General features: G+C 41.3%; 1 protein-coding gene across 21 annotated transcripts in view; it reads left to right on the forward strand.

The window, feature by feature from the left end:
- The window catches only part of col13a1 (collagen, type XIII, alpha 1), a 94513-nt gene that overhangs the window by 72255 nt on the left and 7215 nt on the right, over positions 1–15043 (forward strand). For 15 of the 21 annotated variants that reach the window (XM_035606269.2, XM_035606270.2, XM_035606277.2 and 12 more), the window contains 20 exons: positions 682–717; positions 808–861; positions 2071–2157; positions 2288–2314; positions 2430–2465; positions 2595–2651; positions 2745–2768; positions 2852–2905; positions 3371–3415; positions 3506–3631; positions 4768–4839; positions 5044–5085; positions 5172–5222; positions 5380–5406; positions 5536–5622; positions 6896–6931; positions 8233–8286; positions 8384–8437; positions 8609–8644; positions 12515–12601. In XM_035606269.2, the coding sequence (XP_035462162.1) occupies positions 682–717; positions 808–861; positions 2071–2157; positions 2288–2314; positions 2430–2465; positions 2595–2651; positions 2745–2768; positions 2852–2905; positions 3371–3415; positions 3506–3631; positions 4768–4839; positions 5044–5085; positions 5172–5222; positions 5380–5406; positions 5536–5622; positions 6896–6931; positions 8233–8286; positions 8384–8437; positions 8609–8644; positions 12515–12601 (1092 nt within the window). Of the gene's footprint in view, positions 1–681; positions 718–807; positions 862–2070; positions 2158–2287; positions 2315–2429; positions 2466–2594; positions 2652–2744; positions 2769–2851; positions 2906–3370; positions 3416–3505; positions 3632–4767; positions 4840–5043; positions 5086–5171; positions 5223–5379; positions 5407–5535; positions 5623–6895; positions 6932–8232; positions 8287–8383; positions 8438–8608; positions 8645–12514; positions 12602–13240; positions 13319–15043 lie in introns of all 21 variants that reach the window. The other 6 variants (XM_035606271.2, XM_035606276.2, XM_035606275.2 and 3 more) reach the window with 5 other exon arrangements.

Consider the following 15043-nt stretch of genomic DNA (forward strand, 5'->3'; position numbering starts at 1 on the left):
ATCAACTTTAAACCATCTACTCATTCATCTGAAAAGGGGAGCACGATGAACACAGATGATCTACACGAGTGTGTTTTCCTTTCTATTTTTAACATCCAATTTCAGCGGGTTTATCGTTCTGTGGCTGTTAACATATGTTTCAGTTCAGATCAGTCACAGTTTTCATTTCACGTCATACTTTGACTTTTATACACTGGGCCCCCACCCTCCTACACAGAAAAAAGACACGCAGATTTAAAAAGGGATACAAAATAGTTACCTGACTGAGAGACATGTATTTTAGTTGTATGGCAGCAACTTTTGCAACTTCTTCTGGTCCTATTGCATCTCTCTGAGGTCATTGTGCTCTTCTTTGGGTCTGTTTGTGTCTCTTTAGTTTAGTTTAGTTATTATGCATCTCATTTTGTGCATCTCTTTAGTTGTTTTGTATCTCATTGTGGCCGTTTTGCACCTTTTTCCAAAAAGCACTTTGCACACAGGCAGAGGGATAGGACCTTGTCCTGTGTTAGGCGTGATCGTTCAGCAAACCATCCATGTATTTGCATGAACACTTGCTGTCTAGGTGTGTCTGCATGTATTGTTTAGCATCTGGAAGAAAAAATAAATCTTCATATCAACCATATTTTTTCCCGTTATCTGCCCTCTTTGACTTTTGTGGCATCTTGTCCAACGCCACTGTAGGGAGAACCAGGTTTCCCAGGATCTCCTGGGTTGAAGGTAAAGTGTTCGGAGCAGTGTGTGTGGCACTTGATAATCATACTCAGTCTGATCAGTGGGGTCATGAAATGTCTTTCTTCCACTGCAAAGGGCCAGGCTGGCATCCCTGGTACCCCTGGCATTCCTGGCAAGAGGGGCTACAGGGTAGGCCTGGAATGGAATGAGCATCCGCTGCCTGTGCTTCTGTCAGTCATCCATATTCTTCTACTAACCGGACGATATTCATCACATCACCGTTTTGCGTTTGTGACAAACCCTAAATTAAGACTGTGCACATTTTGTTTAACATTTCTGTGCCAGTTGTAATATAGTTGTGCTTCATTTTGTTGGAGTGCTTTGTTCTAAATAATAGCATCTTTAACATTCAGCCATTGTTAAAGACTGGGTCAGAATTGGTCTGGCTAACCTTACCATATCCATATCATTTGTCCTTCATTTCTAACAAAACCCCGACATGCATTAACTCATTTTGGATCAAGGAAGAATGGATTGTTGGAAACCATTCTTGGATGTGCTGTGATCTGTGGGAATGCACAGAAATGGTTGTTTGGCAAAAATAATCTTGAACTCAAGTTCAATTACGATCTTACTGCGAGTTCAGTTGGCTTAGTTTTCACGGAGATGACAGTATATTATCATCACCATCAATTGTCCTTGACGAGGACTCGTAATGGGGGGTGGGGAGGGGCTCCAGGCCAATAGGTACAAGGAATGATAATCCCTCCATGACTAAGGACCAGGACAGAAACTGTTAACTCACCAGGGACAAGAAGTATCCCAGTGGTTCTCTGTCAAAGGTCATCGACCAGGAGTCACGAATAGAATCCAGAAGGACACTCTCATCTGACACCCAGAGACGGGAATTACCATCTGCCCGATATGACTATAACATACCATCAAAATTACATGCGTTTTAATGTCAATCAAGCTGTCTCCATGTCAACTAAGCTTTTTTTAAATTTCTGATGAAGACCATGAGATTACGATGGTATCTAGTGAGTGGAGAAGGAGCTGGAATGTATTGAATCAAACTGCTATTTTCATGGTCAAAGTGTGAATTTTTATGCTTAATAATTTTTTCCCATCTGCCTGTTGATGTGGATGATATGTTTACACATAAAATAGCAGTGTACATTACATGTTGCATTAATCCATTCTGTGGATCACCTAACAATTAATGGATTAGAATCTTATATATTGTTTAAAGATAGTTTTATCAGGGAATCCTACTGTTGATTATAGTATTATAATATGTGATTAACAGTATTCCATTGGCCACCTGGGGTTGTCTCATTAATATTGATAATAAATTGTATTCCATGCAGATAAGACTTTGTTTTGTTTGCATGGCAGGGTGAGAAGGGAGGGTCGAGCATTGCAGCCCAAGGTATTAAAGGAGAACCAGGCTCACCAGGACTGCCGGGCCAAACAGGATCCAAGGTAATGGAAAATAGTGTGGTTAGTGGACACATACCTGCACATACACCAGCTCCTGCATCGCAGATCATCGACTCACACTTCCACAAAAGTGAGTGCTCATGGTGTTCACCTTATGACATTCTTCTTACAGGGTGAAAAGGGTGAACAGGGAGTCGAGGTAAGCTAAGACAAAACATGAAGACTTACTTTATGCTAAACCTTTATACAAAATTCTAACGCAAGTAAGAATTATTATGAAGAATCTAAGTGTTATAACTCCATTTAACCTGTAGGGGGGAGCAGGTCCCGCAGGCCCATCTGGACCAAGAGTAAGTAATTGCTGGCAGACTCAGGACAACATGTTACAAATATTGACATATTATTTCATCAGAAACAGTTTCATTAGGTTCATGATGAGGATTTCAAATCATAATTTTTATGTCATTTCCATCGTATAGGGTCCTCCAGGCCCAACAGGAGAGCCAGGAAAAGCTGAAATCCAGAATAATGACAATGTAAGTCAATGTAATTAGATTAAATTCTCTGATCTAATACAACTTTAAAAAAAAGAAGTGAAGTATTTTTAACATTTTAATATTCCTCCACAGGATATTCGCAACATACCCCTTATGGTAAGTACTGTCTGGGTTTATCACAACATGTGCAAACACAGTAATCAAAATACTTTGAGTGACCTGGTCCCTTTCCCTTATAGGGTCCCCCTGGATTACCTGGGCCTCCAGGGCCCCCTGGCCTCTCTGGTGTCAAGGTAGGAGACATTTTAGAATGACAATTTAACGTGTGACGCTCTCACACATTGTCATTACTCACTGGATTTCAATGAAATCTCAAATATATGAAAATAAATATATAGTCTATGTGGCCCAGGCTTTTCATGTCATACGGTTGTGGTCATTTGATTGATAAATGATAAATACAAGACATGGCCAAAAGAATAAGTTAACGATGTAGGGACCACCTTAGTGCAGTGTTTGTTTGTTTTTTGCATCTGAGAAGTCTTTAAATTCATGGAGTTCTTTCTGAAACTGGACTTCCTGAAAGGTATTTCATGCCTCATTTCAATTGCCTGAAGCAACATGTTGCCAAAACCAACACAGCTAAGAGATTTGTGATTAATCAGATTACTAGAAACCAACTGACATGCAGTGTATCATGGGCTCATGTGCGTCTGCCATGGGGCGTAGCTTATAGTCAAGCCTTTCTGTGTCCGTAGGGTGAAGTTGGTCTACCGGGTCCACCAGGATTGGACGGCGAGAAGGTAGTACTTTGTTATCAGGCAGATGAATTGTCACATGATTGTATTTTGCGATAGAAACGTGTTAAATCTGATGGTAAAATGGGTTTTCAGGGACCCAGAGGGAAGCCTGGAGATTACGGTCCTGCAGGCCCAGCCGGTCCTCACGGTCCCAGAGGGGAGGATGGTGTCATGGGCTTCCCGGGACCCAAGGGAGACATGGGTCCATCTGGATCACCTGTGAGTGACTGTGTTAACCACAAACCGCACCACATCACTGCCTGGGGTTCCCTGACCAAAGGCCGACTCCCACATCTGTCATTATCAAGAGGGACGGCCTTGGTTTTTCCATCTGTCCTCTTATTATTATTTAATTAGAGACTCACTAGCTTGGATGAGACCCCAGGAATGACAGACTGGGGCATGGATCCCAAATGTGCCCCCATATAGAGGGCAATGCTATTTATTTTGTGGCCGGGTGTTACTTTGAGAGCCCACAGTAAATACTTCTAGTTTTGGATGTGTATGTTTTACAGTTAGCATACAGAGAAACATTTTGCTCTTGCTTTCAATTTTAGTTGTTGTTGTTTTCGATGTAGGGCGGACAGCATCGCGTCCCTGGCTGCATTTGCATACAACTCTAAATGCAATAATTTTTATTTTTTTGAATTAGCAAATTTGTTTGTGTTAACTCCATCATAAATGCTCTTAATACTTGGCTTGATGCTCAGTTTTCTATTCTAAAAAAATGTCTTCAGTGGTTGACCCCTATAGTCCCAATATGTACTTACCCTGGGTAACATTTGAGGACTAGATTGATTTGCCTGTTTTATGTACCCTTCTTATTTGCCGTTTCGTGGCAATGTAAATGAGTGATGGAAAACTGGTCAAAATGCTTCACAATTAATCAAATTAGTCGTTGCTGTGAAGGGGCTGGGTAAAGTTTGGTGCCTGCATGCTGTTAGGGGATTCCTCTCCACATGTACTAAACCCACAACTGTGTAATGTCCGCTTGGATGAAGGTTTGAAGGGGTGGAATCCCAGAGTCGTTTTGAAGTATTGGCATTATTTGTTTGACAAAAGTTAGCTGTTTAACTGTAAGGCAACACAACCTTACCCTTGCCCCAAGAACCAGCCAGAACAAGCAGCTAACCACAGACATGTTAGCCACCCACACAAAATAGGCTAATAAGTACTAGATGGGACCATATGGGATAGGTCATTGGAAACAAGGAGTACACTCTGGTATTGATTGGTGTGGTGATGAACACTGAGATTGGATATGAACACAATACTCTCACTTCAGCTCATCAGTCCCTGAATTGAAAATGCTCAGCTACTATCATGACGTCTATCTCCCCTTCCTTGTTCTGTAGGGTTTAGATGGCCCTACGGGTGAAAAGGGGGCTACAGGGGCCCCTGGCCCAATTGGATTACCTGGCTCAATGGTACGCAATGGTGCCCCTTCAGGCCAGGTTTCTGGCCTGACACAAGAGGAACAGTAGAATACATCCTGTATTCATCCCAAGTGCTGTGTGGAAAAAAAAAACCTGTGCATTGCTTTTTTTTTAATTCAGTTAAGTAGTTTGTCTCATGATTGGCTATATTTTCAATTTCGTGTCCCTCTGTGTCTTTGCTACCTTCTGTTACAGGGTCCTAAAGGCGATCCCGGAGAAGGAGCCAGGTCGGAAATGGTAAGGAGTGTTAGTCTCAGTAACCCACCGTTCTAATAAGCACAATATTTTCTGAATTAAAACCTGTTGCTTGTTTTTGTCTTTAGATCTATGGTCCTCCAGGGCCGTCAGGACCTCCAGGACCAGTTGGCCCAGCAGTGAGTCAAAAATGCTTTAACCCCTAAGCTTTAAATCCTTCATACTCACAACGGTGTCTTCAACTTGTATTTCTATTTCTTTGATCTCTTGTCATTACTGATTTTCACCAGTGCGAAAAGACTTTGTCATTAATCCCACTGTTTTTGTTTCATCCAGGGATCCCAAGGAGTTTCAGGGCCTAAGGTGAGACATCATTTTCATGAAATAAAAACCACCAGCTTCTCATTTTATCAAGCCGTCCTCCAGTGCTGAGTTTTCTGCGTCGCAGCCATTCTATGCATTTAAGTGTAAGAGTGACAACCTGTCTCTTAGGGTGAACCGGGGATCGGCATCATGGGGGAAAAGGGAGCAACGGGTCAAAAGGGCGACAAGGGAGACAGAGGCCATCTTGGACTCCCTGTAAGTTTCACTTTGTTTTCTTATTCAGTCTTGATCATTTTCAGGAATTACAACATATCACTGATTCAGTACAGACATGTGATTCAATTGATATTTGGGCTATTTTTATACGGGGGTGCTAACATACTCTTCAAAATGGTGTGCTGTTGGGTTTCTAATCTTTGTTCTTGGTTTACACTCGCATTCAAAAAACCTCTATCTTAACTCTTGCACAGAGTCACTCTGAGGATGGAAATCTTGTGTCTTCTGTGACCATGAATTCACAAGTGTTGACTCAGATTAAGCACACAGGCTTTTCACCTGTTAGCAGCATATGTATCACGTCATAAATGCCACGGTAACCCCTTTTTTTCCTCATCTGATACAACTGTATTGTTACAGTGATGCAACAACTTTTCATTATGTAATTGTTACATTGTATTCCTTCATTGAAACTGAGCATGTGTATACTCTAACCAGCTGACAAGGGGGGTTAAGAGTATCTCCATGAAATATACAGTGGCCAAGATTACTTGGTGGTTTAACCAAACTCATGTAGAGAGACAAAAATGGTAGAACATTATTACATTATTGAAGTGGATTCAAAAGGAAGTTTTTGAGGGAACACAAAAAAATTGACGCTCATCATAATGCGGGAAAATGAGCTTGCAGAATTTAAGATACATGTTATACAAGTAAACATTTGTATTTCAGTAATAATAATACCTATTGATTCTTACCAGGTGAAAACAGGAAGCAATTTTGTTCCAGCTAGCACAGGTCGTATCAAGCAACAGTTTAATTGTGTCCTGGTATGTAGACAGGGAGCAGCTAACAAGCAATGTTAGACTGAATGATATGGGGATATACAGAGATGGTCGTTCCGTGTGAATTTCAGGATACTGCTTTACAGTGGGCTGTCACGACTGCCACCCACGCAGGTGCTGCGTTGGTGCACATTGTCCGCACATCCGCAAACACGATGTTATGTCATGACAGTGAATGTGAAGCCAGAGTTTCACCACGAGTGACAACATGGTCGCAGACCTGACGTCATCACCCACCGTGACCAGCAAAAGTTACTCACTATTACTGTCGTTCACTTCACCTCCACCACTTTCATCACCCTTCATTTGTCATCATCTGAATGTGTTTTTGAAGTCACTCGAGTCACAGCTTCACTCACTCACCCACCTCCCCATCCCATCCCCATCCCGTCCCCAACCCACCCCACCTTTCCCTCCCACCATCTCCCCCCATCATCTCTGCTCTAACTGTGTACAACGCTATACAGGGGGCTCATGGGTTAGACGGCAGACCGGGTCCAGTGGTGAGTGGCGCAAGTCCTGTCCCCTCACCCTTCTCCTCCTCCTCCTCTTCCTCCTCCACCCCTCCCTCCCCCAACCTGCTACAGCTTGCTTGGTGTCTGCCACGTCTGCTTGTCATGTCCGCTTGCTTTCCTGCTTCCCATGCTTGTCCTGTCTCTTTTTTCTTCCTAAAGTTGCTCTGTCAGGACAGAACTGTTCAGGGTTGGGTTCTGAGGATGCACTGGTACGGAGAATCTAGTTTTAACTTGGCAACTGTACACATCCTTAAGTTGCCATGGTTTATGTTTGTTCGGAGCACTACCCCTACAACAGTCATTTACTTTGATGTAAATCTAATATCCAAACTAAGCAAAGGATTTCTTAGTACATAAATAACAAACCCTGTTAACTGTCATGGGCTGGTTGTCATACGGGCCAATAATAGTTATTACAGATAATGTATAATGGTATTATCATTTATAGTGTCTGACAAATGATGATGGATATGTGTCAGTGATAAGATATAACATATAGATTAGTATTGGCTTAAACAGTAAAAAATACTATAAATTCTTCAATTAAGAAAGAACAAGACCTTGATTTTAATACAGGTTTGTAACAGGGACCTGCTTTTATTCTTTTTTTGTCTAACATGTCTACCTGTTTCCTTCATAAATTCAGGATAATGATATTAACAATAACATGTACCACTCCCAGATAAGCATCTCTCCCACATACGTTGAAAGGATGTAAACCTTTATTTAGCGAACTGTTGTCGAGAGCTGCTTTGAGTTTCCGACATGTCTGAACCATAACGATGAAGTGTATATCCTCAGTCCTCAATCCTGCCTCCACAGTTCCCTGCGTCCTGATCCTATACGAGTAAAGCCGCCATTGCTACGAATCCAAAAGGAGCATGCAGGGATGCCCGTGCTGCATGTTGACACGTATAGTACATTTGGACGGCTGTATTGCATACAGCACTGTACATGCTGGATATGCCTGACATGCAAGGTCTTCCTCTCCAATCCTGACTGCTACTCAGACGGGAGAAATGCAGCCGTTGACATTTTATTCATTTTCCTTCCTTTTTTTTATGACAGTAGTTCAACAAGCTTAATGGTGTCTTTGTGTCAGGGTATTTTCTGTCACTCTGGATTACTTTAAAAAAAAAAATGGTCTAAAAGAACCATTACATTTTCTTTTTGTGACATCTATTCATGAGCACCAAACAGCTTGTTGATTTACTGTTTTAACAGATTTTCCTGGTACTATTCTGTTTGTATCTGCTGAAAGGTATTTATTTTCTTTTTCTTTTTTAAAGGGTCTAATAGGACCAGCAGGTGTGCCAGGGCCAGCAGGACCAAAGGGAGATAGAGTGAGTGTCTGTGTTTCGAAAAGAGAATATTCCAAAATAACTTGATAATTTTAGGACAATATACACTTTGGATTTTTCTTGCCCTTTCTCACCACAGGCGCAGAAGGGAGACACAGGATTACCAGGACCAACTGGGCCTCAAGGCATCCCTGTAAGGCTGTACTTCGATTTTAAAGGGGACCAATTAGACTTCCAATCATTTTCTGTTAAGCTATATAATGTTACAATGTCGGTTGTCCATATTAAAATATTATATTCCCAGCCAGGAAAAAATATTCAAATAACCAAAGCCACTAATGTTATTTTTAATTTCTTTTTGCAGGGTTTAGTAGGACCACAAGGACTCAAAGGGAACCGGGTAAGACACTGCCTACAATGATTTTTCTTCTTCTTTATTATCATCAGTGATAAAGTTAGAAGAAGCAGGAACATGATTCTGGCCAATGGTCACACATCAGATTCCATCCATGCAATACACACAGAGCAGGTCACTTTCATGTCTTTTACTGTATTAAATTCAGCAGGTGAACCGAACACTTCATGAATCTTATATTACAGGGCGGGCTGACATTTGCATACGCAGTATTATTTAACCTGCCTTGCGGGGCCATAATTGGTCACCTGAGCAGAGTTGTGTTGACTTCAAAGATGCTCTCAAGAAGGACACATGAATTAAACAGCCGAATATCAATAAATGATGTAGATGATCTCTTTGATATCACACATGAAGAGACAACCACATGATTCAGATAGTTTGCTTTGATTGTTTTTGTTTAATGACTCTGAATAATTTACCACAAGATGTCTTGGCAAATGTATTTGTTTTGCAGAGGCTTTGTTTTGAACTTAAACGGATCACAAGACGTCCAATTATATATTTATAATTTTTTTATATCAAAGAAAATTTATCTTGATCCTGAGAAAGCTACATTTACCTCAAGCAGAATCCCATTTTGTTGTCTTCTGTGACTTCATAATGTGGATTCAGTTCAGACTTGAAATAGAGAAAAAGGTGGAAATCAGTCTCATTTCGAGGAATTACAACAGTTGTATTAATACTAATGGAGCAAATTCGGGTGTCGGCCTCACTGCTCTGTGTCGCTGAGAAAAGCTCACATAAACACAACTACCCTTGACACCCCTAACAGCAGATGTGTAGCTGCTGCAGAGCATTTAACTAAAGAGTCAAATATTTTTTTCTTTTTCAAAAATGAAACCAAACCAAAGCTAAAAGGAGAGTGAATATTGAACTTACCATCATCAGATGGCCAGATCCAACCTCTCAAAGTGAATGATAATGTTGTTCTGTGTCAGCTGGATGTGTAAATAGCACATAACACATGTTGACGAATATAAATAACATGATAATCCACACATGGTTAAATCACAGTTTGTCCTTTTGGGGGCGCTATATACCCAAACTATATTTTGGTGGACAGCAATAGGGTGCACTGACTGTGAGTAGCTCCCTGGGGGCTAAGCTGTGGGCCAACAAGATCCTGACTCTGGTTCTGTACTTCGCTATCAAACACAAATGAGACTGATCCCCATCTTCCTCCTCTTGGAAATAATACGGCACAGAAGCTCATTTCACACAATGTCAAACCATTCATTGGCACTTAATTTGAAAACAGCCCTGCCAAACGATAGTGTGTAAAAAAACAAAACGTATTTCATCTCCAGGTTGTAGCGTCTCAGAGAATGTGTTTGCAATGTCCACATACCCTTCCTCTAAAATGAATGTTTCCGTTTCCTTCCCATTAACCTGTGACTCTTAATATTTCCACTCCCACCTTTTTAAGTATCCACATTACATAAGCCCCTTCAGCACATTCAACTGGCCTGTCCTCTATCAAAAGAGGCACTGTTTTCAATGCACAATTTCAGAATAACAGACCTGGGACTGGTCCAGTTGAAGGTGTTGAAGCTGTGGGATAGTGTTTGTGTTTTTTACTCTTTGTCCTGTCTTCCTTTGTTTCCACAGGTCTTCCTATCCCCTTTTCCTTCCCTCCACCTTGCTCTGTGGCCCGTGGCTCTGTTTATTGCCGGGTTGCCCTCTCTCCCTCTCACAAACCTTAGCCTTGGTTAATCTTACCGCTCTTACACCTCCTCTTTACTCCTCCTACTTAACAGTCCCTCTTCCTTGCAAGCTCCCATGTAGTCCCTCCAACCCCTGACCCTGTGACCCATACCCCGCGTTGTCGAGCAGTGCTCTCCCATCACTGTCAAAATGTATGCTGTAGATGCTGGTACACCAAATATTTTGCATATTTCCGAGCTAACAATTTCCCAGACAAGTTTAGGTGAGATTCCACACAACCGATCAGACAGAACCTTTAATTGTCTAATGGAGTGAGCTTCATAATTTCCTGAGTAGCACAACAGCTCTGTCGACGAAAAGTAAGACTGCACAAAGAAAGGTTTTGAGCTATGTACAGTGGCTGCATGAACCTCGCTGATCTCCGAATTTGAGCTTCTGCTACTAAGAACACTCACAGCCAGGCTTTGCATTTGCGATCAGATCATTCGACAGTAGCCTCACGTCCTGTTTCCACATTTATTTTATGTCCATACTTCCATTCAACTTGCACAGTGGATATAAAAGCCACTGCAGCCATGGGAGACAAGTTACTGTACTTAATAAGGGCATTGGGCATTATCAAGACCGAAACAGGACTAATAATGCATGGCGACAAATAAGTGAAGAGGTGTGGCCAGTTTCGAAAAAATACTTTGTTTTAAGTATGAACCTCTATGCATGTACTCTGTACACTGCACTGCTAGCATGCAACCAGCAAAGACTCCAGGCAAAAATACAAGGAGTTTTGCTAAACACATAACAAGCGATCATCTAGGTTACCATAGGCATGGATGGAGTTTTGGTTGACTCAAAAAAGGTACACAGATCTATGTTGAAATAAGGTGTTAGGCCCCGGATCAGACAGAATGGAGTTCTTGCAGTGAGAGGCTTCCTTTGATAACACTTTAACCTACAGCAGAACATCGCCTGAGGGTATACCTTCCGCCTTTAGCCTGTATATTTAAATAAACTGTACTCCACAACAATGTCACAATTAGTCCAAGAACAGGTGATTTGATGGTCGCCTAGCAACAATTGCACTGCTTTTTTAAAAATACATTTTTGGCCTCAGCCAAAAAAGCAATGGTGCACCTCACATTGCCTCGTCTGCAAAACACCCTCTGTCTGATTGGGGTAAAAGGGCAATTGAGATTTGAGTTGTGCAGGCGACGCTCAGACAGCCCTGGGAGAACATTGCAGTCAGGTCGCAGATTAATCTTCTTACCACACTGAATTCCCTTTACATAATGTAATTGCTTTATCTGAACCAGTACAGCCTTTGGTGAGCAGGTATTCAGTTGATATTATGATCAAGCGGTGGTTCAGTATCATCCTGTTAACTGCGTACAGTGGGAATAAGGTCTTACCAAGTACTAAAATCTTTAAGGAGCATTCCACCAATTTAACATTTGTATGCTGTGCTATTGTTGGGCAGTTCAAAGAAAAAGGATGGATGTAGCAGAACTCATAATAATTGTGTCATTTTTGTATCCATTTGTCCTGCTTTCCAAACCTGCTGTCTGCATTTCCCAATTCGATGATCAGCTTTGTAAGAGTTTTGCTCGTACCAGCTGATGAAGTCTGGAGCCTCTTTCCTTAAACAGAGATGAGGCACAGGCTGTAGAGGTCTGTAGAGGCACTTTAAATAGTAAGGTAAATATCTTACAATAAACCCAACTGTTCCCACAAAGAGCAAGCGCTAGGCAACAGTGGAGATGGACGTTACTCTTTACTTTTTATTTTTGGATATTATTCTGTTGTTCATTGTCATATTTAATGGTTTGTTCGGCAGGTTATCTTTTGTGATAAAATAGAAAAATGAAAATACATGTAAAAGCCCTTTCACAAGTATAGGTACTTAAAAAGAAATGCTTGGATGAAACCTGCTGACCAACTTCACTGGCTGATTAAACTACCCTTCCCTAACTACTTCTACTCACCTCCCCCTTCCACTACATTTAACTTTAAAAATCATGTTGTTCTTTAAAAAAAAAAAGCAAACCAAACACATTAGAGAATTAAAATAACTTATTTTTCATATTGTCTAAATTACATTTACGTGAAAGCAAAACAGCAAAGATTTGCTTCGTGTGTGCCTTAAAATGAGGAGGCACTAAAGTTTGTCTTTTTGTAATACGCTGTTTGCAGGGAGAGAGGGGCAAGAAAGGCAACAGGGGGGCCAAAGGGGATAAGGGAGACCAAGGAGCACCTGGATTAGATGCCCCCTGTCCGTTGGTATGTCAGTTGCCCAATGTGTAGCCAAGAGGCAAAGGGAAGGAGCACTACTTCAGAATACAACATACTGTAAATATGTAGAGCTTCAGTTTGTATTCGGTGGTCGGCTTCCTTTTGGCTCTGGTATTCAGTGGTTCTAATCAACCCCAGGAAGGGTTTGGTCCGGTCTACTCCAGTTCTGGATAAAGTAAATGACTGAATTGACGAAATCTTAAATTTGATTTGTTGATTCATTTTTAAAGAATCCAAAAAAAAAAAAGATTTTCCTCTGTCAATCAGGGAGAAAACAATGTCTTGAGTAGACCACAGACCACAACTCGGCTTGGGGAGCTTCTTCTTTTTTTGCAGGAATGAGACGGACAGGAATCAGGCAGCCACGTTAAAGAACAGGTGATAAATCTAACTGAAGCTCTGCACAGTACTGTGACTGAACACTTCGACCCAACCCCCCCCAGGCCCATCCCGACTCTTCTCAGTGAGCCTGCTTCCTGTCCGTCTCAGGCTGCCCGCCTGTTTTAGGACACCTAAATCCAGTCACCCGGTGGACAAGAGTGGAGACCGTCCTACCATCAAGCAGGGGAGGACGAACACTCCTTGAGCTGCAACGCTGTTGATTTAAACGGTTGATTTCACAAACAGGGTTTCCGAGGCTTTAAAGGGGAGAAAGGTGAACCAGGCTTGCCAGGCCTTGATGGGCTGGATGCCCCTTGCCCTGTGGTATGGTGCTCTTTCTTTCCCTTCACTTTTCCCAGCATGCCACGAGCTATTTCTAACCGCATCCCGGCACGTTGGCACTCAGACGATGCACTTTAAATTCACAAAGAAACATGCACGTTTGGTTTTTTAACTGTACTTATTGCAGTCGACTCGCCAAGTAATAAGCCAGAACTTTCCCAACTGACCTCCCATAGAACTAACATGAACGAGCCTTCCTCTCCGAGAACAAACACTCGTTCAATACAACTTTTCCCTCTACAGTGACTAAAACTTTCTCTTAACTTCAAATGCAGACGTGATTGTGACTAATATCCCTAAATATATAACCACAAATAATCTTTTTTTTTTCTAATCCTTCAAATTTCCTATATTAAGAATACTAGAGCTTTTATTCATAATCCCTTGTTTCCTTTACCATCTTTTGCATGGAGCACCAATATATACCAACCTCAAGGCAACAGTATAGGATAGTTGATGAGTAGCAGAGGGAACCAGAGGAATCTGATGGATCAGTCCTGGTGTTAGCCTGGAAGGCTTCACGGAAACATGAGTCATTTTTTTCTAGGTTCCATGTGTGGACTTTTAGCCTCACGTGCTTTGGGGATGAGTTTGTAGCATTAAAGGTGGACACTGCTCAGAAGATGATAGGTACTATCAGTTGCAGATAATGGTTGATCGAGCAGATGTGTCACGATGTTGTCTGCACATGCACAGTCAGTTCTTAGGGTCATCTCCAAATTCCTGTCAAAGGTGAGTTGTTGCAAGATGATCAAGGTTCTGAAGTCTGGTACGGGGAAAAGGGAATCTGTCATTTCTGAATTTTATCTGTACAGGTAAGGATTTGTTTTAGACTTTTATCATATAAACTTGTTAATTTAAGCGTAAAACCTTTACATAATTGTTTAATATTCTTCTTAGCATCTGTCTTTTCCCAGAAACTGGAAAGCCTCAGCTGGTACTGGAACAAGAGCTGTGTCATAGAGAAATCTGTCTTACCAAGCTTACTGCCATACTCCAAAAAGATCTCTAAATATTGTCTCATTTGTTTTATTGTACTTATGAGAATAAGTATGAAAATTATGAAATCTTTGTTTAAATTATGGTTTGAAGAAGTTGGGGTGGGGGGCCTCTGGTTCTGAAAGTAAAGGGTTCTTTTAATTATTCCCTTTACATTCCTGAACACATTAACATTATACACTGGGTAAATTGAGATTATCAAGTAATCTGGTTTACAGCAGAACACAAACCTGCTGTGAAACCAGTTTAAAGTGAGCTGGAGCCAGACAAATAGCAGTGACTACTGCAGTCTTTGGACTCAATGAATTCTGATTGTCCTTTTTAACACTGAAGACAGAAGACATATTTTTGTCCAGTGTGAAAGGGCCTTGAACATACGAGCACTAAAGAGGCAGAACATTATCTTTCACTAATGTTATCTGACATCATCAAGAAACAGGATTAATGGATTTTATTCAATCAGCAACTTTCCAAATTGTCATTTACATGACATTATCCATGTCCAGAATTATAGTTATAACCCAGATTCTACTGTATGAAATGACTGTATGAATCCGTAAACATCATTATCAAAAAAAGTAACTAGGAAATCTGTTTGCACTTTGAAAGTTCTGATTTGGGCACAGATTGTCAGTGCATATGTAGAAACAGAACATGACTTTTACCTTCAGAACCCTGGATTGCCAAAATAACTCAGAACTTTGCTAC

This window comes from Scophthalmus maximus, chromosome 10 (genome assembly GCF_022379125.1).
Source record: "Scophthalmus maximus strain ysfricsl-2021 chromosome 10, ASM2237912v1, whole genome shotgun sequence".
NCBI classification, from domain to species: domain Eukaryota; kingdom Metazoa; phylum Chordata; class Actinopteri; order Pleuronectiformes; family Scophthalmidae; genus Scophthalmus; species Scophthalmus maximus.